The sequence below is a fragment of the Trichogramma pretiosum genome, unplaced genomic scaffold, assembly GCF_000599845.2.
Source record: "Trichogramma pretiosum strain Unisexual culture from Peru unplaced genomic scaffold, Tpre_2.0 scaffold21, whole genome shotgun sequence".
Lineage (NCBI taxonomy): Eukaryota > Metazoa > Arthropoda > Insecta > Hymenoptera > Trichogrammatidae > Trichogramma > Trichogramma pretiosum.
In genome coordinates, this window is record NW_019640940.1 from 2,063,853 (window position 1) to 2,090,741 (window position 26,889).

The window sequence follows — 26,889 nt, forward strand, 5'->3', positions numbered from 1 at the left end:
GATTCTGAATCCGGCTTTCTTTTCTTAAAGACTTGAACTTTAAGAATCACCATGACGTAAACGCGATTTCGATCATTTTTGCAAAAGCGAACCACCCTAATATACACTTTAAGCTCATAAAAAATCATAAATGAATTATAAATTCAAATGAAAAAAAATTCTAGCAAAAAACATCCTTTTTTTAGAAAATTTGCAATATTTTAAAATACATTATACGTCAAACTTATTGTAAACTCAAATTCGAATATTTTTTCGGGCTCTTTAGTAAAAGTTAACGCTTTTTACATTTTATTGAATACAGCACGACAGATGTTTTCTTGCCCGATCGCGAAGCTCGAACAATTATTATGAAAATATAAGTCTATAATCGTTCGTTTTGTAATCGTTCTTATAAAATGAGGACACAACGTGAACTGCATCTATTCGCGTATGGAAAATCAGTGGTGGGGGATAATGAGAGCCAAACAATGCGTGATGATATTCCAGCCACCGCAGTCTTTGCGAGAACATACAAGAAAACGGATGACGGGCATCGATTTATGTACCTGTTTTTTAGTTCAAGTAAATTAAAAAAAAAAAAAAAAAATGAAGCCTGTCGAAATCGAATAAAACTCAGTGTAAATGTTCTCTTATCGATAAAATCATCAACATGTTATCGGGATACTCAAAGTCGGAGTTTCTGCCGTTTTTCTCGAAATACGGCCACTACGTGTTCGCGATCATCGTCGTCGGCGTATCCGTCAGTTTTTTCGTCCAATTGTTGATCGACAAAACCAAACGCCGATCCAGCAAAGGTTCGCAGCTCTACTCTGCGAACAAATCGCTGGAACTCGCGCCGGATGAAGGTAAATATATCGACGATTCAAACATATCAATTTTACCCAAAAACTGTGTGTCGGTCAGAATTCGCCGAGACCGAGGAAGAAACGAAGGAAGAGGAGGACGGGCCGTATCTACCGCGAGACTTGAAACACGTGAAATACGTTTACGCGAGGCCGAGCGTCGACGAGATGATCGAAAAGTCGGCGGAGTTCTACGCCATCGCGAACGCTCGACGGACCCTGCGATTTTTCAGCTCCGAGCCCGTTCCCCGACAAGTCGTTCGCAATATCGTGAAAGCTGCCGGTAATTATAATAACCAAATCGGGTTCGACAAAAAAAAATGACTTGGCTCGATTCATTTATTTTTGTTTTTACGCAGGCACAGCACCGAGTGGCGCTCACACCGAGCCCTGGACGTTCTGCGTCGTGTCCAACGACGAGCTCAAACGTCAAATTCGCGAGATCGTCGAGCGCGAGGAGGAGATCAATTACAAGAAGCGCATGGGCAAGAGATGGACGGCCGATCTGAAGCCCCTGCGCACGGATTGGCACAAGGACTACCTGACCGAGGCGCCTTACCTGATTCTCGCGTTCAAGCAGGAGTACGGACGCCTACCGAACGGCGGGAAAAAGATACACTACTACAAGGATATGAGCGTCGCCATCGCCTGCGGCATACTGATAACGGCCATACAGGTGCGATCGACGTTCCAGCTAATTTTCATGACGATGGTGTATGAGAAAAATGAATAAAAATGATTCGTTTACACAGTACTGCGGACTCGTGACGCTGACGTCAACGCCGCTTAACTGCGGACCGGCTCTGAGGCAGCTGCTCGGCCGACCGGCCAACGAGAAGCTCGCCCTGTTGCTGCCAATTGGGTATCCGGCCGAGGACGCGACGGTTCCCGATTTACAACGCAAGCAGCTCGACGACATTCTCGTCGAGTTCGAGTAGGAGGGCATATGCTGAGAAATGAACGACGAGTATAAAGATGTATATTCAAATTGCATTTATTTAGCAAAATGCGCTGTTAATAATAATAAAATCTTATTAGCTGCGGTAAGTTATTTTACAATTACACGTTACGCTATATCAGAATTTTACGTCCTATAATATGCAAACATGCTCGATTACACGCTAGAAAAAGTGTTTAAAAAATAATAATGATTAATAATAATAAAAAATCAAAAGTTCGCCATTCTTTTAATTCCTCCGTTTGTTTGTTTATTTGTTTCTTCTTTATATATATCACCACAGTAGTAAAAGATTTTAAAAATAATAATTAAGTACGTGACACAATCGTTTCCGTATAAAATAGGATTTTGTGTTAAAAAAATACTGCGTTTACAACACACAACAACCAAAGGATGTATTCGGACTGCATTGGAACTTTTTTTTAACCAACATTCGAATCCTCGCTTATTAAAAATCAATGCAATCGGTTTTTGCTTTTTGTCAATCTGAACAGGACTTCGATCTTTTGAGTATCTTTAGATTTAAAGGCAAAATTATATTCCACTAAGGTACGAATAATCCTAGGAATTAACTACAATTATTACAAACAAACAAAAAATCGTTGAGAATCATCACAAAAATGTAAACTCAATAGAGCAGCAAAATGAATTAATAACAAAAAAATCACTTTCAACGAGGACACAATGTTCAATTTGAATTTTATAATACTTTTTTTCTTCAGTTAAACTGAAATTTAAATCTCATATATTTGTGATATTCTCAGATGCGATTTTACATACATTCAAGTTCATCGAAAACGAGAATTTTTTTTTTTTAATGAATATGTATGAAAATCATAGCTATTAAATTTTACACTATAATTTTTTGAATTTCAAGTCATAGTAAAAGCCACAAATGATGTCTGGACCGAGGTTTTTACCTCTAAGTTTTCGATGATTTTATCAATTGGTTAACTTAACGATACATCCCTATGAATATTGTCAACATAATACACTTATAATTACAATAATTTACAAATGGTAAGGACAGATATCTTACTTAACAAGAAATAAGAATCGTATGCATTTAATTACAAGTGTTTTACTTGCTTACCGGCGGAATAATAACGTACACTAAAAAAAATGTAGTAGTATTTATAGTTCATTTACTTAAATCAGATATTTGTTTGAATCTACATAATTAGTAAATTAAAATAAATATTTCATTGCTTTAAATGAATAATTTATTGTTCCAAAGAAAAAAATTTGTTGGATATAACAAAATATACTCATTTTGTTTGAATGAACCTTTTATAATACTATCTAAACTATTTTTTTAGTGTAGTTGTTTCCACTTGTCCCTCTATTAAACAACATTCGTCGACAATAAACGAATTTTCCAAAAAAATCTTTCAAAAGTAAATCCATTATTCAATTTCAAGAAAAAATAAATTATTATGATACATCGACACTAAAACAAACAAAAAATCACAAGGTTGATTTTCAAAACTGCGCACGACTAAGAGTAATATAAAAAATATGTTCACGTTCCATAAATATCTAAAAAAAATCAATGTTCAAGCTGCAATTCATCATTGAGTAAAAAAGAATTCGGTATAAATTCGTACATTAAACATTTACAATCAAGGTCGAGTTATACATTGATAAAAGTAGTCACAAGCGCGCGAACGATACACTTATATCTGAGATCATTATGACATTTGTGCGAGAGTTTTATCCATTCATTTTTATAATTTAAAAATCACACTTCTGCGTGACCTGAATTATTATTATGTTGGCTTAGAAAAAAAAACGGGTACTGTTAAGCGTATAATCGTTGTCGATTCGTCACTATATCGTTCGCAATATAATATATCCAATTCGAACAATTGAAAATGTGATGATTCAAGCGTTTGGGCTAACAAACTTTACAGATAAATTCTACATTCATGAACGAATCACTTTAAAACTATACATACCGCAGAGCACCTTTGAATTTTAAATTAAATACAGGTAAATTTTACATTGCTGTATACAAATTGAAAGAAAAAAAAAGTGAAAAAAAGAAGTCGAAAAAAGTTGATCATATAGAAAAGATCGCGCTCTTGCGGAAAATCTATCGACTATATTTATATATTCATGCATTTTTCGTAATCTAGTCGTTGCCGTGTCATCGTTATCGTTATTAGATTCCTAATGAAAAAAATAAAAAAATAGCTTCATATACAGGAGCGCGTCGTCGCCGCGATCGGCTCGATACAGTGGATAAAGGAAACTTCAGAAGATCCCGGAGCAGCTGTAAACTCTCTGAATACGCCGTGTCGCTTTGCGGATCCTTCCGCTCCGTTGGTTACTTGGCCTGATGGAACTCGGCGATGCACAGTCTACAAGACCAAGAGCCCTCGGGCGGAGAAGTGAGCGGCGGATTGAGACAGTACATGTGGTAACCTCGATCGCAATCGTCGCAGAACAACAGTTGATCCTGATGATTTTCGAACAAAAAAAAAAAATAAATAATAAGCACACAATGCGAGATGCAACGAAAAAATTGAAAAAAAAAAAAAAAAATCGGCGTTACCGGCGATGTACTACTTACGTCATTGTCGGACGTCCCACACATCGAGCAGCACTTGCACTCGATGCACTGCCATCTGTATTTGCGCACCGAAACGATCATGTTAGCGGTGAATTGTAAGCACGTCGGGTGACCTGTGTTTGTTAACGTCGTGTTAATCGACGATAAGCGAGAGAGAAAAAAACAGAACAAAACGTTTCGTTTGTAGAGCGAACAGAAATAAAAAATTTTTGTATATATATAGGATCGATGAATCAAGGAACAAGAATGACGATAGGGTGCCTAGGACATTTATCTTGTGCCGAAGAACAGTGAACTCCAAGACAATCAATTTTGATTCAAATGCTTTGCTTTTTTTTATCATCGATTTGATGTGAATTTTGAGAGGCTGTTCGTTAATCAATTAATTAATCAATTTTTTTTTTTTGGCAATCATTTATCACTCATTTCGACGAGAACCCGCGTGAAATTTTCTTGCTTCACCTTTCCTCAGCACTACTTAAACGTCCAGAATAAAAACAATAAACAATCATAATGTATGTTTATATCGGTTCAGCGTGTTTTTATTCAGTATACTCTGTTTTACTTCTTTCTTTTCTTTTTTTATCATGATCATTTTTTTCGAACATCATTGATTCTTTTCTCTTTTTGTGAAATTTGATATTTTGCGGAGTTTAAGATAGTTTCAAAAAAAAAAAAAAAACGTAGTGGTTGAAAAAGAAAAAACCAACAAAAATTCACATAGCGGGGAGTCGTAACTTGGATTTGTTCACGTTCTTTCTTTCACAGCACAATATAAAAGTACAGCACACTCTCGCAGTCTCGCACTTTTTTCATTATATTCTATGATTATAAATAATACGTATTTCTTTGTCTATCACACTCATACTCATATTTCTTTTTTTGTTTCTTTACTCGAGAGCTTTTTTTTTTTTACTTTTTCGACACTCGATTCGGTGATGCGAGAGTCGGAATTGGTTCAGTTCACCATACCGTTCGGCTCCTGAACCAAATGTAAATAATGTCTTTTTTTTTCTCAAATCAAGATTCTCCGTTGACATTAAATAGTTTTCGGTTCGTCGTACATCATGATGAGCAATCAATCGTATCGGTAAATTTAATATCAATCATCAACGGAAAACCGATCAATTTCGACGAGTTTACTCAAGATTCAATTAAAAAGTACTTAAGTATATCAAATAATCATCTACATCTTGCTTTATAACGAAGAGGAACTATTTTTTCATTTTTTTTTACATTGCACCGTTGGGAGGGAAGAGTAAAATTAGAAGCAAAATTCAAAAAGAAAACGTCGAGATAGTAAAATTATTTTACGTATACAATGCTGCGAAATTCATCATATGAAAGTTCTTAAGGCGATTAGACGCCGTCAAGCGTTGCATGATGATTATTTTTACAAATGGTCGATTTTATTTATTAATATGGATTTTTTTTCTTGAAACGTTTATAAGGGCACATCGTGTTCTTGGTTGAATAAATAGCGTTGCTAAGTAATCCTTAATAGAACATGATTTGACCGAGAATTTCTGATTTTTTTTTTTGTTCGTTTTACAAGTATCAAGCAGCTGAGTACAAGTAAAGATTTGTATTGTGCTTTTGATTGACTGCTTTGAACTTTCTTTTTTCTATCAAATTTTCTTACGGATTTGATTATGTTATGATTGATTAAGATTGAAATCTCACGTTAAAAAACACTTGCGAACTTCAGTGTCAATTCGCAAATCTGATATCGTGAATTGGAAACGATATTCTTACACAACTATAAAAAGTGAGTATTACTTTTTTTCAACAATTAGCAATGCCTTGAAATAAAATGAGCATTCACTATTATGTTCATACTAACAAAGTAATTCAACATTTAAGCTTTGTTTTTTTTAAACAACCCGATCAATTAAAATATCACATATGTAGCTGCGCAGTTGCAAAGAAACATTTAAAGCTTAAGATCGAGGAAATGAATACGTTTTTTTTTTCTTTAATATTGCACAAAGTCGATGATTAATACTTTTGAATAAAAGTAATTTTACGAATAGATGAGATCACTCGTTGTCTCGTTAAAAAAAAAAAGTAGTAATAAAAGATTCGAAATATTTATCGTGATAATACTGGCAGCGGCAAGATAAAATAAAAAAAAAATTTATCAAAAATAAAATGCGTTCGATTTAGAAATACTGATTTAACGTTTCAGTAAATGATTTTGAAAGTCCTTGATTCGATTTTTTGGACCACTCGTGACTTTCACGAAAAAGCATCATAAGATGATTTAAAAATCGTCTTTTTTTGTTCTCGTCTCACCCCTCACGCACTCATTCTCAAAAACTACAATATCATTATATAAATCAACCGGTAAACACACAGCGCCGCCAGAAGAGTCTCCAATTTATAATTTTTTTTTTTGTTTGTTTGTTTGTTTTTTTTTTCTTATAAATTGTGATTATTGGCGCGTCTCGTGTACTTGCGCTTGGTCTTCTCTTCCACCACCGGTTGCGGTGGCAGTGGCAGTGGCTGCTGCTGCTGTTGTTGACCATTACTACTACTAGTAGTGGTAGTGGTGATGTTGTTGGTGTTGTTGTTGGCCTTACCTGATCGGCCGCAGTCGCTGCAGGAAACGAGCTCCTCGGAGCCGCCGGTCTTCTTGTTCTCGCGCGCGTCGCCGAGGCAGAAGTCGCAGTAGGGCGACGGCTGGGCCGGACCCTTGCCCTTCTTGCTGGCTTCGGCGCCGCCGGCGTGATGATGATTGCCCTGATGGAGCTGCTGTTGCTGCGGCGTCATCGTCGTCGTCGCGGCGCCCGACTGTTGCCCTGTCGGCGGCGTTGCCTGTGCGCCTTGCTGACCGGGTTGCAGCGGCATGGGCGTGCCGTCCGGCAGTAGGACGGGCTTCGGCGAGCCTGCGCTGGTCGGCGGTAAGCCGGTACCACCGACGATACCGCTGCCGGACATGGCGCCGTTGTTCTGTCCTAGGGCCGGTGACATGCTGCGCTGATCCGCCGTGTCCTTGATGCCGAGGCTGGTCGAGCTGGCACCCATAGCTGCGGTAGACACAAGGGCGGAACGAAACATTTTTCATGATGAGAGACTTGTGTGTGATGAAGTTAAGAAGATAACGCAAAAAAAAAAAGAAAGAGAGACGCGCGTGCTCTGCTGCTGCCGCTCCGAGAGAACTCTGGCTATGGTTTTTGGCTGCAACGGTGGTCGTCGCCACGGAGTTCGATATTTTTCGAAACAAACAATTTTTTTATCAATCATCACGAAGTACACACGAGATGAGTGCGTGGGTCGTCGTGTCGAGCTTCCGCCGCTGCAGCTGCAGAAGAGAGTGTTGCGTAGCGGTTGTTCTCTNCCAATTTTTTTTTTTTTTTTTTTTTAAATTAATTATCAGGCAAAAATGAGGGTATATGCGGGAGGATACGCGTTGCTCTCGAGACTCGAGGCATTATTTTTTTAAATAAGTAAACGATTCGATTGAAATGCCACGGGTCTGAAGAGCAAAATATATCAGTTTTCAATTAATTAGCAATCTTGATTTATGATTAAAAATATAGTAGTTGTAATAATAAGAATAATAAGGTAGATTTTTATAGCTGTATAAGATATAATAAGAAAAAAAATTAATAAATAACTCGAGAGAATACAGTAGAATAGAAAAAGAAGATGAAAAATACCTTGCGCCACAATATTATACGCACATCAAGAATAGAAAAATCAACGGGTCATTTTTTTTTTGCATGCACATCTCTCTCAGCCTATGTGTGAGCTCTTTTTTCTTCGTCTCTTGTCACCCTTTAACCCACATATACATATGAATTATACAGAAATACAATTTTTAATGTAAAAAACTTATAGTGACTTTTATGTTTTACGATAATTACCATATTTGTTAGAGGCGATTGCGATTGTCTCGTGTACTACGAATTCGAACATCGATTTCTCGATCTTCTCTTTATCTCATTATAATGAACTCTGTATGTCGTACACTTAATTTTCTTTTTTTTTTTGTTGTATTCGAGAATGAAAAAAATGATGAGTGAGAAAAAACACAAAAAATCAAAAGATACGTTTGCGTTGTACTTATACAAGAATTTATTGAACAGAATAATATGTATTTTTTTACAAACTTTTTCAAAAACAAATTGACATGATATTTTTGGTCATTGAAAACGCATTTCTTAACGGCTATATTGTATATATGCATGTCATCGATTGATATATAATATACACACTCAGCTCGATCAAAGTAATGCCCAATAATACAGACTATGCTCTAATTTTAGCTCTTTGAACGATAAATCTAAAGATAATATAAATCGTGTTTCTTTTTTTCATAGGCGTGCTTAACGCCATCGAAATGAAGGAGCTTTTGATTTCTTGAAAAAGTAATGTCTACGTACTATCGGATATGAATAATGTAAATAATGTATTACTTTACTTTTTGTGCAGATTAATTCAATCATGCCGGTAATATAATAAAATTATAATTATGTGAGTGTGTATGTGTTTTTTTCGTGAGAGATTAGAAATGCGACAATATACAGTGCTACTAAAAATATGGTAATCTTTTTTTCTGTTTTTGATTTTAGCTTTCGTACATAATAATAATAAGTTATATTGTATGATATGCTTTTCAAATATATTATATTCAAAAATTGATGTTAAAATTTAATCACCCATCTACTGTCAACAATAACAACAATAAAAACACTTTCTACTGAGCAACTACGTATATACAAAAAAAAACATGATTTCGTGAATTGGATAACAACCAACGACTTTAATCAACAAATTTATCTCTTGCTTGCGGTTCACACGTCTTTTTTTTTGGTTTAGTTGTTGGAATTAATTTTTTCAAGGTGGGCTCGAGAGACACAGAAAAAAGAGTGTTTGGTTCATTAATTCATTATCACACAACTAAAGATATAGTTATTATTAATGATGGCTAATAATAAAAAGCATGCAATTTTATTCAATTAAAAACAAAGAAATTACTGTCACCAGATTAATGTATAGATGTACGTTGGTAAAAGAAATCAATAGTAACACAGTACGTAACAAATTAACAAAAACAAACAAACACAATCAGCAATGCTAGCATTAACTGAAAAAAATCACTTATCAAGTTTCGACGGTATCAAAGTTGAATCACTTATTCGAATTGAATTCCGTGTCAAAATTTATCTCATGCATATTAATTAATCTTTACTATATATATTCATTAAAACGTGTCATTGGCATTAGGTGTATAAAAACATTGGTTTCTTTTTCGTAAATTTGACGCAACGAAACTTTTATATTATAGAGGAAAAGAGTAAAAAAAGCAACTTTTCATCGAAATCGAACGAACATATTTGTTCTTGTAGAAAAAGCAAAAAAAAAATGATGAAAAAATCAACGATGTAATGATGCGAAAAAGTAATATCACACACGCACGACATTCATACAAACACACGGGTTACATTAGCAGAATCAACTTTTTTTTTTCAATGACAACATGACGATATGATTGTTATTCGAAATCGATTGAAGTGAGAGTAAAGTGAGCGTTTAGTGAATGAAATGTAATATGAATGATGATGGAAAATGAACGATCGAGATGATTATTTGGAGTCCATGATATGTAAATGATAATTTGATTTTTTTGATGCATGCGTATTGCATAGATACACGTATATAATAATTAATAAAAGGTGCAATTCGTGAGATATATAAAGTGCATCATGCTGTTGCAAACTGTGTTAGAATGTGCTGGGATACTTGTTACCGAATTTTCTTTTTTAACACGTGAAGTTAGTTCAAGATTTCATGTCGTTAATTTACAATGACATATCACTCTATGGGTGCGTGGGAAAAATTGACTTTGAGAAGACAAGTAATTTTACCTTGTTTTTTTTTTCTTTTCTAGATTTAAAACATAGGACGAATTTGTGAGATATGCAAATCATCACCAGCACAGTACTAATTCAACATTAATCAAATTCGTGTATATAAATAACGATGATAAATATACGGTAGCGATAAAAATTTTCAACAGGACTCTATGAGAATGCTATGATCTAAAAGTTTCGATATCAAGTGAATAACTATATGCAAGAAAATGAGTATAAGCAATTTATTTACATGATATCAAGCTCTGAACGGAACGGAAATAGAAATTTAAAAAAAAAGTAATAATAATTGTGCTAAAAATATGTCCAATCAAGAAAGGGCTAACACAGAGACGATAAGAATCAAAGTTCTATGGAAAAGTAACATTTAGAAAAAAAATGTACTAATAAAATATGTATAACGAGAAACAAAAATTTTAATAGAACTTTGGTAATCATTTTCAACACCGACTGTATAAATTTTCACAGATTTTAAAAATTAATTTATGCTTATGTAAATATAAAAACGTGTAAATGAATGATAATAAATATATATTTTAATATTAAGAATTAGACTATTAAAAATATACAGTAAAAGAGATAATTTTGTACAAAATCTAAACATAGCGCACGAATACGAAATTAAATGGAACTTCTATGGAAAAAGTATTTAGATTAAAAAATGGAACATATCATATGCGATAATTTAAATGAAATGATGATGCATGAATATCGATATTTTGCAATAGTAAAAAAATTAATAAAATAAAAATAATCAGATATTTAGACAAGTTTTTAAAAAGTTGCTATGATACGAAAAAAAGAGAAATAAATTTCGAAAATAAAAGGTTAGTGGAGCGCTTCGCTTAATAAAAAAAAAAGAAATAATAATGATAAAAGGAAGGAGATTAAAAATTGAGCTTATTTCTTTTTGAGGCTCCAACCTGGCTGGTCCGACGATGCGACCGCATCTGATGCTACGTTCCGAGACTCAACATCGGCGGGACTGGGGCTATGTTCCTTAGCAGGATCGCCGGAGGAAGTAGAGTGGGAATGACCGTAATGGTAGACCAGACCCGGTCTGGTTTTATACCGTGCACTGCATACTGCAAAATTGCAAAGTACTTGTTTTCCCGCAACGACAAAAAAAATCACCTAATGCAATGGCAAACTGTTTCTTTTTTTTTCCTTCTGTTATATCCACATTAAAGCTGTTAAGTTATTCTTATTTTTTTTTTACTTTTTTACCAACTTATCATCAATTCTGTCCATTTTACAACATACAGTCTTAGAAGAAGAATATTATGAGAAAAATTGCAAGGATTTGAAGGATCTGTATATAACTTATTGATTATTGGAGTGAACAAAAAAAAAGTGGTTGATAAAAAGAAGAGCTTCTGGAAAATCATATAGTTATTATTTTAAACGGAAATGTATTTATTCTTTTTTACACTCAAAAATCATTGGAAATTTTCAATTAAACAAGAGTCCATTATACATAAATATCTTTTATGAGAAAAGACTTTGGTGTAGATTTTTTAAAATATATTCTTTTTTAAAGTCTTAATAAAAAAATGCAACCAAGAAAACAATTCCAGAGGCTATTTTACATCAGGAAATAATATAAGAGGACAAGGGACGACTTGCATACCTTTCACACTAGAAAACATCCTATCTGCCTATAAAATATCGTTCTAACGTGTTTTTAAACAAGCAGTGAGAGGGTTTCCAGCCCAAAAAAGCAAAACTAATACGATGCAAGGCTTAAATAAAATCTCGATTACACCTAAAAATCTGCTTGCTACACATGTGAGGCAAGTAATAACATTTTTGCTTTTCATTGTATTTATGTTTATGCGTTTTTTTTCTGCTTGCACAAGATCATTCTCCAAAGGTATCAAAGATAGATTGTCTTGTCAATTTTAAGAAATTCAATTTCGAAAGTGGATTAAAAATTTGCACGAGTGCAGAATTATTATAAATGGAATCATGATGAACCATTCATGTATGGGCATCACCCAGTAAATGATTGGAGCATATTGAGATATAACATAAATTTGATTAAAAGTTTATCACACATAAAAATCCCAAAATATCGTTTTTAAATAATTAATATCATCTACTTTATACCTTTGAATTAGTTAACTATTTCTAAATAAGAGCATCATAAAGAATTATCAGCAGGCACATTCGAATTATTTCAGAGCTTTTTTTTATCAATGATTTCAACAAGCTATTTCTAAATTTTACTTCAATTACTCTAAGAAATGAGCAGAAAATTTAAGAAATATTTTTGCAATATTATTACTTGAGGAGTGGAATTTCTACTATCTAAGTTTTAGGATTAGTCCCAAAATTTTACTAGGTAAAACTACAGCTGTAGGCACATATCTAGGTTTGGTCAACTATTTGTCATGATTAGTAAGCTATATAATCTTTTTTTTTATATATAAGTATATCTATATATATAAATAACTCGTGATTCTAGTAATGTTATATTATTGATATAATATATCATCGAAAAATTTAACTATCGAAACAATAATAAAATTTTGTGTAATTTTTATAATATTTGTAATATTATTTTTTGGTCGAATCGATATAATACACGAAGTATCGTAAATGATGGATTCATCAACTATCTCCACTTGGTATTACAGATAACGTTATAAATATTAACTATTTAATATATATTTTTTTTTCCATCAGTCTCAACTTAAGCTAAATCTTTGTCCAATTTTTAGAATTATCAATCGATCTAGACAGTGTGAAAGTCACTACTTATAATAGGTACTCAAATTGTTAACAGAATTAAATTCTTTGACAAAGTGCATTTGTGGCTCAGCTAATTATTAAAGTAACAAGCGGAGCCATAATAATAACTGAAGTAAAATTAATAAGAGGAAGTTGTCATTTGTAGTTGTATCTATGATTAAACTTACGGTCACAAACGAACGGCTTATCAGAATCACTGGGATCATAGTTTGCTTTTTTACGTCCGCGACCACCACCCTGCAAAAAATTTAATGTGATATCGATTAAAATTTTTTGCGCGCAGCCATGGCATTTTATTTTGTATTCGAGAATATCTTACTTTTGTTCTTTTTCCTGTTGGTGTGTCGCTGGAAGTAGGATGACTTCTACCCGGATGATGACCACCTCCTCTTGGTTTCCTTCGTTTCCTTTTGCTACTGTAGCTCTCTTCATAGTCAAAGTCGCTGTCTGGATCTGGCTCTTCGTAAGGATCGATATCCAACATGTCTTGTTCGTCGTAGAACCAAGCATCTTTACTGTGCTCATCTGGCAATGGAAAAAATGATTTATAATCGATGAAGAAAAAGAAAGGTGAAAAAATAACGAGCAAATTTCTTCAACACAGCCGGTAAGTCTTAAGAAAGTTTTTACAAAGCTTGAACAATACCTTTCAGAGCCAACGAATCTTTACTGTCGTCGTTAATTCCTGGAACGGTATTCGAATCGGTACCGTCGATGCCGATCCCGTCGATCTCGATCTCGCCTCGAATCGGCCTCTTCGGATGAAAGTAATTCATGAGATACTGTCTTCTCTTTTTCCTCCATCTTTTGCTTGGGTATGTGTACAGTTGGCCGTGCTGTAAGCCCGGCAGACGCTCCCGCGACGACATGAAGAGATTCGAGTGATTTTGAGCGACTCCTGTAACGAGCATTTTTTGTTTATGTTAGTTCAGTTCGGTAGAGAAACACTGTATAGGCACTATATGCTGCCGCTGCTGAAATTCGAAGCCACTGCAGTTTCGCGCCACACGGTTGTTCGGTGGCGCGCTTCGGCGCATTCGGTGCTCGCAGCTCTGGCGCATCTTTTTCTGCCACAGCAGCAGCAGCGGTCGTGATAGTATACACTATATACAGTGTATATAATAATATTATATACATATAAAGCCTCGGTACACACGCATACACCTACACAAAGTCGCACTGCTCCGGCTTGCCCACACAGAGAGAGAGAAAGAGAGTCGAGAGACTCTGTGTATATATCTATACATGCACGCCCTTAATGCCACAATATAGCAGCAGCAGCAGAGCTTCGCTGGATGATACATATATTTACAAGCGGCGTCGTGTGCCTATATATATACACGTCCGAGAGCCTCGACTCCGAAAATTCAATTCCTCGAGAATCGTGCGTGACGCGTACGTATGATATACGAAAAATGTATCATTACGGCTTACCTGTCTGCGAGTCGAGGAAAGGCATGCGTAAACGGCGTTCTCTGCACAGACGACTGTTGTACGAAGCCGAGTTCTCAATGGCCTCCATGTAAGCGGAGTCGTTCAAGAAACTATATATGCGTGTATCACCAGAGACACAGAGCGTTGCAGACGTTGTTGGCAAATGGCAGATGATACGCATGGAAAAAAGGAGAGAAAAATAGCGTCGTCGTACAAAATTACATAAACAATGGCCGTAGACTACTCCTACCTTTCGATCTTGACGAGATTGTCCCGATTGACGAGACGATTGATCTCCTGGGGATCCGCAGCAGCAGCAGCAGCCGTCGCATTTTTCTGGCCGTTGGCACCAGTCTGGACGACGCTGCTGTTGTTGCCGTTCGACTGCGTCGTGTCCGTCGTCGTCGTCGTCGTGCCGTTATTCGTGATCGCGCACATACTGTTGTTGCTCGTCGTCGTCGAGGAATTGATGTTGTTGTTCGCAGTGGCAGCAGCACCACTGGCCGCTGACGAAGCCAGCGCTGCAGGTGTCGCGGTACCGGCTAGCGTCGTCGACACCGCCGTCATCTTGTAGCTTCGCCGAGGACGCGCATCGGAGGACTGACTCTATACTACTTTTATAATGCTATACTACTATTGGCGCTGGATGACGACGATGATGCCGGCTGGCGGCGGCGGCGGCCAGGCCGAAGAACGGAGCAGCAGCAGCGCGTCGAAATATTACACGCACACATAGGCAGTGCACATACACATAGACACAGTGCGCGCGCGGGGTGGTTGTGCGCCACTGCGCACAGCGCACAGCACAACGGCGCTGCTGCTGTTTTTTCCGAAACGAACACGACGCTCTCGGCTCTCTGCGTGCACTGCACTTTGGCATCGTTGCTGCTGCGAAGAATCGAGTACACGCTTTGCTTTTTTCATTATAAAATACTGCGTTGCGGTCAGACGACGTTCCGAAGATTATAAATCTTTCAGAATGCAATATAAATCTGTAACGAGAGGTCATCGCGCAGCTTGCGATTGAGATGCGAGGAGTATTTGAAAAAAAAATCTAATGCAGACTCATAGAGTTTGAATGAATGAATTTTGTACAAAAGTTGAGAAAGCTATTTCGGAGAAAAATTGAGTCTTGATTAATTAATTGCTTATGCAATGAATTTGTGTGAGTACAGACTGAGATCAAATCGAGTGTGCTAATATTTTCTTTGACAAGCGAGATGAATTTTTAATAAAACTGTCAAACTTACATGCTTAAAAGTTATTTTAAAAAATAATAATAAAATTAAACGATACTTCTGAAAAAAATCGAGGATGTTCCTTAAGCGATTCTGAGACTTTTTTGTGCTATAAACTTATTTTCCAAACTCAATAGTTTATGAGATAAAAATAAATAAGATACGATGGTTTTTATAGTTTTTCTCGTTTCGATTGAGACACGCTAAGAGGGAAAAGTTAAATATTAAAATATGGGTTAATATTCAGAGATCGGTAAGGTGTGATTTTTTGCTGGATGAACTTGTAGTATATCGTGCTAAAGTTTCAAATCATTGGTATATTTTGCCGGATAGGAGTAAAAAACTGAAAAGTCTCAGAGCATCTCAGATGGACTCAATGACGGGCTCCGAGGCTTTCTTTTTTCACTGCATATAGGTGCAAATGAACTTTTTTGTGAATTTTCCCCAGTTTAAAGTTAAATGTTACTTTAAATTGGGATTAGCACAAAAAAAAACATTTCAACCGAGCTGAGTTGACGTTGGTCGAAGTCAAAATTAGATTAAATTTCGAAACTCGAAATTCGTTCGTTTTCATTGTTTATTTACACGTTCCCCAATCTAGTCCAGAAAATTTAAGCAAACACTCCGGTACCGCTTTCGTTTGGTCTCTGAAGACTTAAGAGGATCAGGGGGCTCTCCTATTAGTTCTTTATTTTTGACCTGAAATCACTAACAGCTTCACTAATAGATTTTTAAATTTTAGTCACAGCCTCGACACAGGTTACGACGCCTCAACGTGAAGAGAGCGATCACATCGAACGTGGCAAGTTTTCTTTTAAAAATTCGAATCAATTGTGTGCAGCGTGAGTGCGCGAAAAGTTTTCTTTGATCGGGAAAAGAATAAAAACATATATTTAATTCGAGTCAATTGAATTATAGACATGTACCACTACGAATGGGACAGTAGTTCCGACGACGACGACTTTCGTTCCGATTATTCGTCCGCAAGTGACTTCGAACCCTTACGAAAAGACGTCAATTGGGAGGTCGACAAAGACCGATTTGAACTGCTCCGTCGACTTCATTATCGCATAACGTGGGAATGGAAATCATACCGAATTCCCAATTTCCGATCAGCTTTTCGAGACGAAGAGATGGATCGTCTTCTCTCGGATTGCGTGAACCATCGGAAAGGAAAGCACGATGATGACGATTGGTTGAGCAGATTCATCGGGATAGTGGCCGGCAGCGGTTACAAGGACCAGCCCAAGGACGATGATGAAAATCGCACGACACCCATTCATCGCGCGGCTAGATCACATACGTGTAGCGTATGGATCGTCGATCATCTATTCGATATCTACGACAGGTACGACGTGAATTACCGCGACGAAACTGGATTGACGCATTTCCATGTGGCCTGCAAGTACGGCTGCCAAGAGATGGTGGAGAAATTCCTCGAGGCCGGTCAGGATCCGAACGTCGTTTGGCGAAAGACGGGCGACTCGCCGCTTCATCTGGCCGTGGAAAATTATCAGCCCCGAGTGATTTCGTCGCTGCTCAGCAAAGATGCCGATCCCAATTGGGCCAACGCAGAGGGATCGACTCCTCTGCACTCGATCTGTCAAAGAGACGAGGAGATGAAGATGTTCTTCGATATCTGCGACGAGTTGAATCGGACCGTGCAAGTCGATGTTAAAGACAAGAAGGGCCTGATACCTCTGCAATTGGCCGTGGCGAATCTCGATCCGAATGCGGTCGAGCTCCTCTTGGATCGTGGCGCCGATCTGTCGAGCTTTACCTTTCCCACCGGGATCAATTACTTCGACGGCCGATATAGATCAAGTAAGAGCCGGCTCGGACTCGCGTCCAGCATCGTGATCTGCGTCGAACTGCTCGAGAAGCGAGGCTACGAGCTGCACCGCGGCGACGTACTCGGGATCCTGAAACTATTCTCCGGGTACGAAATGTTCCTGAGGTCGGACTACTACAACGACGATAAAAACGACGACGACGAGGACTTCGAGAACGAAGCCAAAGCGATAGCGGTGAATTCGCGACTGTCCCTCTACGATCTGTTCCGGTCGGCCGAGCAGCTGCTGGAGCTGAAGCAGGTCACGCACGCGGACTGCGAGAGGTTGTCGCGCTCGGACGAGTACCGGGCTTTTTGGTCCCGTCGCGTATTGCATCGCTCGATTCAGCTGTGTGACAAGATATCGCGGAAACTTGTCCAGGACTGCGCGCTGGAGCCGTTCTGGGAGTTGATGGGAGGCAGACTGCCGTTGGAGTGCTGTCGAGCGATACTTGGGAAGTTGACGAACGAAGATCTGTATAACATTTGCTTGGCGTCTGAGGGATAAAGCTAGCCGGAGGCGACGAGTATTATAATTGTTGAATTATTTTTAAATCTCTTGTATTGTTTAAATTTGAAATAAATAAATTTAAAAAAAGAATTAAATTTACTTATTAGCTTCAATTTTAATCCTTAATACCTCGAAAAAGACCGATCTCGCCAAGCTCAGATTTCTACTTGGTTCTTCGAGGGTATAAATTACAAATTAGATAAATGATTTAGCAAAAAAACTTGATTTCCTCAACACGGATGAAAAGACACTTCGACCTGATGTTCCTAGTGGTCAATCTGATGTAATAATAATCGAGTGAAAGAACCCTAGATTTCCTCGCAAAAAATATATTTCGAACTGGTGTAATCATCAGATAGAAAAACTCTCATGGTTCAAATTTTAACCAGGTGTATCAAGAAGACACCCTGGCCAAATAACCATGACTCTCTAAGTGAAATTGTCATCAAGAAAGTGAGGATGGAGGTGGAAAGATGTGACAATCTATACAAGAAAGTCTTATTATCGCGATTTTCTCCCTATGATTTTGTTAGAATAAATGAATTATCAAGCTTCAACTGTTTTTGTAAAATAATTTTGACAAAAAAATTAATTGCATAAGTGCAGTTAATTAACTATTTATTTTTCTCTAATATAATTTTCTTAACCTTGTGAATTATTCAATTGAATTTATAAAAGTACTAACTATTCATGATAAAATCAAGTGCGATAACATTTTCTTTCAAAAGTCAGTTGAATTTTTAATAAAAATGCAAAACTTACAAGATTAAAAATTGTAAAAAAAAATAACAATACTATATCGGAACAGTCTTTCCAAGCTTCTGAAAATCATGAAAAATTTAGACTTTCTTGCCCTTGGTAGAGATCTGCTGTGCCTTCATTACTTTCAGGACTATCTTTTGTTCTTCAATGAGGAAAGCTCTGACAATCCTGAAAAAATAAAAAATTAATGGCAATGTTTGAAAATTTTATCTGTTTATTAGAGTCTTTTTTACACACCTTTCTTTGACACATTTGTGGCACATCACACCTCCATAGACACGCTTGACAGTTTTCTTTCTGCGGCACATGCGAGAGCGTTCTTGAGGCCTGGCAGGTTGAATTCCCCTCAGCTTTTCTTTGCAATTTCCACATCTTGGGATTTTTTTTGCTTTTTTGAGATACTGGTATACCAATTTTCCACCAGGAGTACGTACACTGAAAAATGACAAGACATTCTATGATTAGGGTATTGTTAAAAGCTCAATTCAAGTAAAGTAATTTTTTGCTTATGCAATGTTTGCTTTAAAAAAAAGTTTTCAAATTTATTTTAATACAGTGCTAAATAATGGAAATACATTTGAAAGTCAAGTTGTCACAGTACAAAATTTCACACATTCGACATAATTAAATTATTTGTTATTTCCAAATGCTTTCTTATAAACCAATAACATCATTGAAATTGTTTGATAACAATACAATGCCAAATATAAATTGCATGTGTTTATCATGACAGCTACTGTCAATCAAAACATAACCATGACTTCATTTGACACATGCAATACATCAGTCTTAACGACACTTGTCACCAGATTACTGGGAATGCACTCGCGAAATTCGCGATGGAATGGATTGAAAAACTCACACTTGTCTTCTGTTGCTCTTCGTGTTGTACGACAGCCTCCTACGGTACGTCAACCTCTGCACCATTTTCAATCTGGAAAAGTTTAATGCACGTACAGGAATTAGCAAAAAATGACAACAGTAGCTGTATATCGATATCGATGGGTGTCTCGAAATTTTGCAACGATTATTATGAAACAAAAACTTGGGCTTCGCAAAATTGGCAGATGTACGTACCCTTCTGGTATCTAAAGAGAGAAAAAATTCACCATGCAGCTCCAATGGCCGAACGGGTGAAAATTCGCAGTGATGGTGAGATTTGCAGTTCTGTGGCGCTGCATATGGCAACACGCGCTGCACTTGAAGTGCATATTGCAATTTATCATTTATATTTAAATTAATGAAAACCTTCATATAAAAGTGTAGTGTAGGCTTTTGGCGAAACTTGCTTAGATTTCATGTTCAATGTAATGATAAATTCTTTTGAAAACTTGTTTTATTGATCTTCGTAGGTTAGAAGAATTTACAAAAACTTTGTCTTTAATATTATTGAAAAAAGGAGTGTAAGATTCATTCATTTTTTTCCTCTGATAATTGATTTTTCATTCGAAAATGATTAAAAATTAATGAATTAGTTTAGAATTCAAATTACGTGAATCGCGCGTCACGCATGCGTTTTTAGACCTTCTATACACACCACTCCGTTGACAAGCAGCAGAGCACATGGACTGCTCGCCAAGCCGGTCTGCATCGCGAGTCGCGACGTGTAGCAGTAGACATCGCGACCAAAACTCAAAAACCAAATAATCGTTTATCGTCCATTGCATCATCATGTTTGTGCTCACGGAGTTCAAGGACACGGTGCAAATATTGCCGCACAAGTTCAAGAAGAAGCTCAACGATGCCATAACCAACGAGCTCAATCGCAAGCTGGCGAACAAGGTCTTCTACAAGGTCGGCCTGTGCATCGCCCTGCACGACATCACGCACATCTCCGAGTCGTTCATCGTGCCCGGCGACGGCTCCTCGCACACCAAGGTTAACTTTCGCTTCGTCGTCTTTCGGCCCTTCATCGACGAGGTGATAGTGGGCAGGATACGCAGCTGCGACAGCGAGGGCGTGCACGTCACCCTCGGCTTCTTCGAGGACATCATCATCAAGCCGGAAAATCTCAAGCAGAATTCCATCTTCAATCAGGCTGAGCAGGCCTGGGTTTGGCAGTACGAGGGAGAGGATGGCAATGTGTCAGAGCTCTTCATGGACATTGGTGAGCCGATCAGGTTCAGAGTTTGCAAGGAATTCTTCGCAGAGGCCTTGATTGTCAATCCAAGTGCCAAGAAAGATTCCGATGAGAAGAAAGAAACCACACCGTACGCACCACCTTACATGCTCGAGGGTGATATCGATGCAACCGGTCTAGGACTACTCAGTTGGTGGGCCAACGTATGATATTACCTATAGTTAAACACTGTTAAGTTGTACATTTTTTTAGTTTCACTAGTTAAATCAAATTTATTAGATAAGAACAAAGTTATAATAAAATCATGTGTTTATCCGTTATTGTTAAGGATATTTTAACTATATGTGTATTTTATCCAAGAAAATGCGTTGAGCATCAAGGTGGTCAGTACCTATCCAGAGAGAAATTTTAATCTATTAACATCAAAAATTATATTTTGATACAAACAAACTATCAAAAATATACAATCAATAAAGTGCAAGATTTTTTATACTTGAAAACTGTTTTCTTTTAATTTAATATGAAAACCTTCATAACATTCTGAAAAAAAAAGAAAGAAAGCTCCATTTACTTTCAATACTTCAATATTTAAACATAAGCAATGCAACAGACAATGAGTGATAAGAAAGCCAACAACTGCTACTTCATTATCAATGGCTTTCAGACTCACACGAGATAACAACAACACAAGCGTATGTATAATGTTGTCCAAAATTCTGCAAACGACGAGAACAAAAACCAATTAAGAGGCTCGAACGATAATGCCTGATAAAAAACGTAAATAACGGGTATTCGCGCGTCGATTGCAGCTCATCGTGCAAAAATTCACAAGATCACCGCGAGATTTCTGCAGGTGCAGCACACGAGCTCTCCTAAACACCGCTAAATTCGATTCCGCGCACCATTGGCGCTCGCTGCGAGTTTAGCGAGCGAAATTGATCTCATCCTTCCGTATAAGTACACAGTCTGTTTCGCTTCGCCAGTCGTCGCTCGACTCTCGCGAGTTGTGTGTCTGCAGGCAGTGAATCCCCACATCGTATACATATAGTGAGTGAGAGATATTACACATACAGAGACTCGCGTTAACCTAAAGCCGAGGAAAAAGTTCGCGTATACGATACACAGGTACCTACATATGCACACAATCGCGTATATGCACTCGCACGTGCACTCCGCATTATATACAGTCCTAGATCGTTGCACTCTTATATGTACGCATAAAGCACGCACGGTATATATAACGCTGTGGTACACAGACGTACACATATACACACGTGCAAAAACGTAAACAATGGAATAGGTCGTCAAAACAGTAACACTTTAAATTATCCGCGTACACTCGTCGAAACATCCAAATTCTCCGTAAAACCACAGCGTCAACACTTGGCGACTCTCGCGAGCTCCGAAATTATACGTCGCGCTCTACCCGTGGAACGGGTTCTCGCCAGTCCGATCGCTCATTTTCATTCATCTTGTTTTGCAGGAAAGAAGAGAGTTTTTGATCCGCGAGTGCGAGTGCCGTGATAATCATACACGACGAAAATTATGGACGGTCAAGCTTCGGCAGCAGCAGCAGCAGCATCGGCGACGTGCAGCAGCAACAGCAACAATACTGCCGCGGCGGCGGCGACGACGACGGCCCCGAGGCGTCGCGGTCCAAGAAAGCCGCGACGACGCGCCGAGAGCGTCAACAGCGAGCAGGACGAGGCAGTGTGCCCGCCCAAGGTACTGATAAACAAGCGGCCGCCGAGGAGGCCTCGAGGCGCCGCCCCGAGGGAGAAGTGCGACGCCTCGTCGTTCGCCAGATCGTTCAATGACGCAATCGAGTGCAATTCGGACAATCTGTCGGAGACGGACCGTCTGTTGCGCGAGACCGAGAGGAAGATCGCCCTGTTGAAGCTTCGTCACGACTCGTCCGCTCAAGAGGTAGGATTTGTTTTTATTTATTAATTTTTTTTTATTAAATTAAAAAGTGCCTGTGATTGGTGTTAATTGAATGATGGTTTTTGTATAGAACTCTGAAAGTACACCCTCCACATCTGATCAATCCAGTGGATTGAGGATCAGGAAAAGGACCAGGAGACACAGGAACAGAGGCAAACTAATTGCAGATGAAACAAACGTCCTGCCCGAAGATGCAGATGATGTCTCGCCAAAAGCCAGTGCGTGTTACTTCAACGACAATCAAAAGCACGACAAAAGGAAAGAGGAGAAACAAAAGCTTTACATAAACAATAGAGTTAGAAGTAAGCCAAGAAGGCCCCAAACGAGTGAGGCAGACGAAGAAGCATCTTGTAGTAAGGATAAGGATAAAAGAGATAGTTCTGACAAATACAAAAATCATAAGAAGAAAGATAAGAAAAAGAAAGAAAGAAGACTGTTTTGTGATCATTTGCCTATAGACGTCGTTAAGAAACTTCTTGGAGTTCAAGATCCAGAAAATCCTAATATCGTCGAAGGTTCCATTCGTATAAATCCAAGATGCTATCAGAATGCTTATGTTGCATCGACAAACGGTGAGCCTGATATATTGATTGTTGGCTTGAAGGATCGGAACAGGGCATTAGAAGGTGATAACGTAGCTGTAGTTATTCATCCTCAAGACAAATGGTTCAAAGTTGACGAAAATACTTTTCACAAGACTGGAGCTGTTGTCAGCATATTAGAAAAATTCCATCCGAGAAAAGCTGTAGGCTTTTTAAAGAAACAAGATGTGTTCGTTTTCTTGCAACCTAGAGACTATAGGGTACCATTGATGAAAATTCGTCCCAAGACTGTTCCTAAAGCTTTCTATGATAATCCTGATCTCTTTAAAGAAACTTTATTTTTATGCAATATTGTTGATTGGAAAAAAACTGCTTTTGCTGAAGGGTAAGAAAATTTATTTTCATACATATTAAGTATATATTTTGTATTGTATTTTAATAACATGTGAATACTTATTATTTTTTGTTACAGCGAAATTCAGTTAAATCTTGGTCCCAAAGGTGACTTGGATGTTGAGTCTAATGCTATTTTATTAGAAAATGATTTAGTTTTGAAGCCATTTAACGAAGAGCAAACAAAGGACCTTCCACCTGCAGATTACGTTCCTAGTGAATCAGATATTGCAGGTCGAGAAGACATGAGAAACAAATGCATTTTCACAATAGATCCTGCCACTGCTGTAGATCTCGATGATGCTTTATCTTGTGAACCTTTGGAAAATGGAAATTTTGAAGTAATGATTGAAAATTCTATTTTTTTAATTAATCGATTATTTAATTAATGTTTATATATTGATGATTTTCAGATCGGAGTTCATATCGCCGATGTGACCCATTTCCTCGAAGCCTTTTCACCATTAGATAAAGCAGTAGCTGAGAGAGCAAATACAATTTATATGGTTGATAATGTGTACCATATGCTGCCCAAACAACTCTGCCTTGCGTGTTCACTCTTGCCAGGCCAAGACAAATTGGCCTTTTCTGTGATAATGGAAATTACGCCTTCTGGTGAAGTAGTCAAAAGTCGTTTTGCAAAAATAGTTATGAACTCGTGCTGTCAAATGTCTTATGAACAAGCTCAGAAGATGATTGACGACGATGATTTCACGTACGATTGGGAAAAAGATGGTTCATTGAAAATTGTTGGAGGATACACTGCCAAAGATTTATGGACAAATGTTAAAAATTTATATTCAGTAGCAGTTGTTTTGAGAAATAAAAGATACGAAGATGGAGCGCTCAGGATAGATCAACCGAAGCTTCACGTCTTCATCGACAAAGAAACAAGAATGCCGATAAATTACGCTATTGAAAATAGAAGAGAAAGTAACAGGTACAATAAATAATTACCCTATAATATTATTTAATAACTTTTACAAAACTTGATTTTTTTTTCATTTCAGTTTGATCGAAGAGTACATGCTACTAGCAAATATGGTTGTAGCCAAACATCTTTATGAAACGATGCCCGAAGTATCTCTACTTCGATCGCACCCGGAACCTTGCATGCGCGTACTGCAAAAGACCAAAAAATTGCTCGAAAAATTCGGCGTCTTATTGAATATTGAGTCTGCAGGCGCATTGCACGAAAGTCTCTTAATGTATCAATCATTCGACGAATATGACCCGAGCAGTCCCGAGCACGGTAGAATGATGGTTATCAACTGTCTCTGTGCCAAATCGATGACAGTTAGTGTTTTTTGACTTGATAATAATGTATTCAAATATCAACGATTGTAACGACTTTTGACCCATGTATTTATTAATTTTAAGCGAGCGTTATATAAATGTTCGGCAACGGTGGAGACGAAGGATGATTTAAGACATTACGCGTTGAATGCAGAATTTTATACTCACTTCACGTCACCAATCAGAAGATATCCGGACTGCGTTGTTCATAGATTATTGTACTCGTCCATTACAGATACACCTATGCATTCAGAGTGGAATTCGGAACTCTGCAGAAAGTAATTGATTTTTCATGTCCATATAATATCCGCATTTTCGTAAGCCCCTGGTACTCACGATCCCACTTCATTATTTTACAGAATTGCTTCAAACTGTAATGGGAAAAAGTTCTCGGCCAAGCAGGCGCAGGAGCAAAGTAACGCATTGTACTTTACTTACTGGTTGGAACTCCGAGGCTCGATAGAAGCCTTGGCCATAGTTATGGAAGTAAAGGAGCGATCGGCAGATGCGATGCTGTGCGATACAGGCTTAAAAGTCAGATTGTATTTCAACGACACGGTTGAAGAAACGACTAGTGAATACACAATGGAACACGATGTCCCCACAGTACGCATCACGTGGACCGAACGAAAAATTGTTCAAGTAAATAACTATTTTTTAGTAAAATATTTACCAAGCCAACTGCAATTGAGAGTAATTTTTTTTTCATTTATTCTAGGTCATAAATATCTTCAGCATACTGCATGTAAAAATAACTAAACACCAACAGTTGTTCAGACTTCAAGGTGTTATATTGCCGCCCTTGAATGCAAATGCATCTCAACCGGCAATCGAATGATTAGGACTTTAATCGAAAATTTTCTGATATTAAAGTCACTATATAGTCACTATATAGTCATTCAAAATATGTACAAAGTGCATGAATCTTACGTTTTATCTATACAATATATTTTAAGATTTTAAAATGCTGTATATCATTTTGTATACCGATGTAAAACTATGTGATTGAGAATTTGCTATGGTGGATAAGATATATAATTTTTAAAAAGTGAAAAAATTTTTTCGAGATTGTAATCTACAATACTTACGGCCACTCGTAATAAATTACGTTTTCTATAATTAATTTTACATATAAATGTAAATTAAATCTGAATGTATGATAGATATATGTATAACAGCAAAATTTAAAGAATATATTGAATAATGGAGAAAATCCACTTTATTCATATTATGTACAACAATGGATCTACAAAGAAAAAGTATAATATAATGTAAATAAAGTTTCAACTGGAAAACCAAAAACAGGAATACGTATATACTTTTTTGCGAAACCCATTCGGATTTCAACATGCTTTCAAATCTATATCATCAAATTCTACTTACACATATAGCAATGAAGTAAAAAGTTCATGAATGAAGATTGTTGGTCGCAAAATTACGATATGAACGTACTTCTTAATATTCAATTTACTTCTAATCACGGTGTGTACTAAGAATTACTGTTCGAATTTATAACTAGGTCACATTTACAAGTATTTTTCTGTAATAACTTTGACCAAACACACGCGTTATATTCATAGCACTAAAAGGCCCTTAAAGTAAATATTAATATATTTATTTCATTAGTCTTTTTAAACGAATACAATTCTTCAAGTTCATATACATTCACGCACGAAGAAAAATTAATTTGTTTTTTCTTCTTGAACCAAGTTGGGTTCGTAAAACATCAAGCAAACTTTGAGTGTTTAATGTACAAAACTATTTTAATAATTTAAACTTTCATATATTCGTTGTATACAAAAATACCATTCGCATTCTCAAACTCTTTTTTACAATGTACATAGACTCTC

At 37.2% G+C, this 26,889-nt stretch overlaps 6 protein-coding genes across 8 annotated transcripts; 4 read left to right on the forward strand and 2 right to left on the reverse strand.

Annotated features, from left to right (window-relative positions):
- Window positions 1–554: 554 nt before the first annotated feature.
- Window positions 555–1,788, forward strand: LOC106659929 (iodotyrosine deiodinase 1). Its single transcript, XM_014382708.2, has 4 exons — window positions 555–845; window positions 904–1,125; window positions 1,202–1,518; window positions 1,595–1,788. The coding sequence occupies exons 1-4, from the start codon at window positions 650–652 to the stop codon at window positions 1,778–1,780; spliced, it is 921 nt and encodes a 306-aa protein (XP_014238194.1). The 5' UTR covers window positions 555–649; the 3' UTR covers window positions 1,781–1,788.
- A 67-nt stretch (window positions 1,789–1,855) lies between these two features.
- On the reverse strand, window positions 1,856–15,107 carry LOC106659927 (zinc finger protein DPF3-like). Its single transcript, XM_014382707.2, has 8 exons — window positions 14,693–15,107; window positions 14,443–14,552; window positions 13,655–13,906; window positions 13,328–13,533; window positions 13,176–13,245; window positions 6,958–7,404; window positions 4,376–4,488; window positions 1,856–4,261 (listed from the first exon to the last, which is right to left on the reverse strand). Exons 1-8 carry the CDS (start codon window positions 15,007–15,009, stop codon window positions 4,130–4,132), a joined length of 1,647 nt encoding a protein of 548 aa, XP_014238193.1. The 5' UTR covers window positions 15,010–15,107; the 3' UTR covers window positions 1,856–4,129.
- A 1,187-nt stretch (window positions 15,108–16,294) lies between these two features.
- LOC106659849 (integrin-linked protein kinase homolog pat-4-like) lies at window positions 16,295–18,020 on the forward strand. The gene is made up of 2 exons (XM_014382566.1): window positions 16,295–16,522; window positions 16,599–18,020. Exon 2 carries the CDS (start codon window positions 16,601–16,603, stop codon window positions 18,017–18,019), a length of 1,419 nt encoding a protein of 472 aa, XP_014238052.1. The 5' UTR covers window positions 16,295–16,522; window positions 16,599–16,600; the 3' UTR covers window position 18,020.
- Window positions 18,021–18,770: 750 nt separating this feature from the next.
- LOC106659873 (60S ribosomal protein L34-like) lies at window positions 18,771–20,203 on the reverse strand. Of its 2 annotated transcripts, XM_014382592.2 has the most exons (4): window positions 19,862–20,203; window positions 19,647–19,718; window positions 19,022–19,219; window positions 18,862–18,952 (listed from the first exon to the last, which is right to left on the reverse strand). In XM_014382592.2, exons 2-4 carry the CDS (start codon window positions 19,709–19,711, stop codon window positions 18,862–18,864), a joined length of 354 nt encoding a protein of 117 aa, XP_014238078.1. In that variant the 5' UTR covers window positions 19,712–19,718; window positions 19,862–20,203. The 2 variants fall into 2 exon arrangements, with proteins under 2 accessions (XP_023313641.1, XP_014238078.1); XM_023457873.1 differs by lacking the exon at window positions 19,862–20,203 and having other exon boundaries at window positions 18,771–18,952; window positions 19,647–19,711.
- Window positions 20,204–20,352: 149 nt separating this feature from the next.
- On the forward strand, window positions 20,353–21,337 carry LOC106659872 (DNA-directed RNA polymerase III subunit RPC8). The gene has a single exon (XM_014382591.2). The coding sequence runs from the start codon at window positions 20,456–20,458 to the stop codon at window positions 21,071–21,073; it is 618 nt and encodes a 205-aa protein (XP_014238077.1). The 5' UTR covers window positions 20,353–20,455; the 3' UTR covers window positions 21,074–21,337.
- A 484-nt stretch (window positions 21,338–21,821) lies between these two features.
- LOC106659866 (DIS3-like exonuclease 2) lies at window positions 21,822–26,341 on the forward strand. Of its 2 annotated transcripts, none has more exons than XM_014382585.2 (9): window positions 21,822–21,911; window positions 22,348–22,790; window positions 22,879–23,735; window positions 23,823–24,084; window positions 24,157–24,683; window positions 24,754–25,039; window positions 25,124–25,317; window positions 25,399–25,681; window positions 25,758–26,341. In XM_014382585.2, exons 2-9 carry the CDS (start codon window positions 22,410–22,412, stop codon window positions 25,875–25,877), a joined length of 2,910 nt encoding a protein of 969 aa, XP_014238071.1. In that variant the 5' UTR covers window positions 21,822–21,911; window positions 22,348–22,409; the 3' UTR covers window positions 25,878–26,341. The 2 variants fall into 2 exon arrangements, with proteins under 2 accessions (XP_014238071.1, XP_014238070.1); XM_014382584.2 differs by having other exon boundaries at window positions 21,823–21,989.
- The last annotated feature ends 548 nt before the right edge of the window (window positions 26,342–26,889 follow it).

Excerpts from the sequence above, each read along its gene's own strand:
- LOC106659927 (XM_014382707.2), bottom strand. The coding sequence starts at position 15,009 with ATGACGGCGGTGTCGACGACGCTAGCCGGTACCGCGACACCTGCAGCG. Across the intron at positions 14,553-14,692 it reads AATCTCGTCAAGATCGAAAG|TTTCTTGAACGACTCCGCTT; the intron begins GTAGGAGTAGTC and ends ACGCATATATAG. Across the intron at positions 13,534-13,654 it reads AGATTCGTTGGCTCTGAAAG|ATGAGCACAGTAAAGATGCT; the intron begins GTATTGTTCAAG and ends TTCCATTGCCAG.
- LOC106659866 (XM_014382585.2), top strand. The coding sequence starts at position 22,410 with ATGGACGGTCAAGCTTCGGCAGCAGCAGCAGCAGCATCGGCGACGTGC. Across the intron at positions 24,684-24,753 it reads AATAGAAGAGAAAGTAACAG|TTTGATCGAAGAGTACATGC; the intron begins GTACAATAAATA and ends TTTTCATTTCAG. Across the intron at positions 25,682-25,757 it reads CCGAACGAAAAATTGTTCAA|GTCATAAATATCTTCAGCAT; the intron begins GTAAATAACTAT and ends CATTTATTCTAG.
- LOC106659873 (XM_023457873.1), bottom strand. The coding sequence starts at position 19,711 with ATGGTGCAGAGGTTGACGTACCGTAGGAGGCTGTCGTACAACACGAAG. Across the intron at positions 19,220-19,646 it reads AAGAGCAACAGAAGACAAGT|TGTACGTACTCCTGGTGGAA; the intron begins GTGAGTTTTTCA and ends GTCATTTTTCAG. Across the intron at positions 18,953-19,021 it reads CACAAATGTGTCAAAGAAAG|GATTGTCAGAGCTTTCCTCA; the intron begins GTGTGTAAAAAA and ends TTATTTTTTCAG.
- LOC106659872 (XM_014382591.2), top strand. The coding sequence starts at position 20,456 with ATGTTTGTGCTCACGGAGTTCAAGGACACGGTGCAAATATTGCCGCAC.
- LOC106659929 (XM_014382708.2), top strand. The coding sequence starts at position 650 with ATGTTATCGGGATACTCAAAGTCGGAGTTTCTGCCGTTTTTCTCGAAA. Across the intron at positions 1,126-1,201 it reads CAATATCGTGAAAGCTGCCG|GCACAGCACCGAGTGGCGCT; the intron begins GTAATTATAATA and ends GTTTTTACGCAG. Across the intron at positions 1,519-1,594 it reads TACTGATAACGGCCATACAG|TACTGCGGACTCGTGACGCT; the intron begins GTGCGATCGACG and ends TCGTTTACACAG.
- LOC106659849 (XM_014382566.1), top strand. The coding sequence starts at position 16,601 with ATGTACCACTACGAATGGGACAGTAGTTCCGACGACGACGACTTTCGT.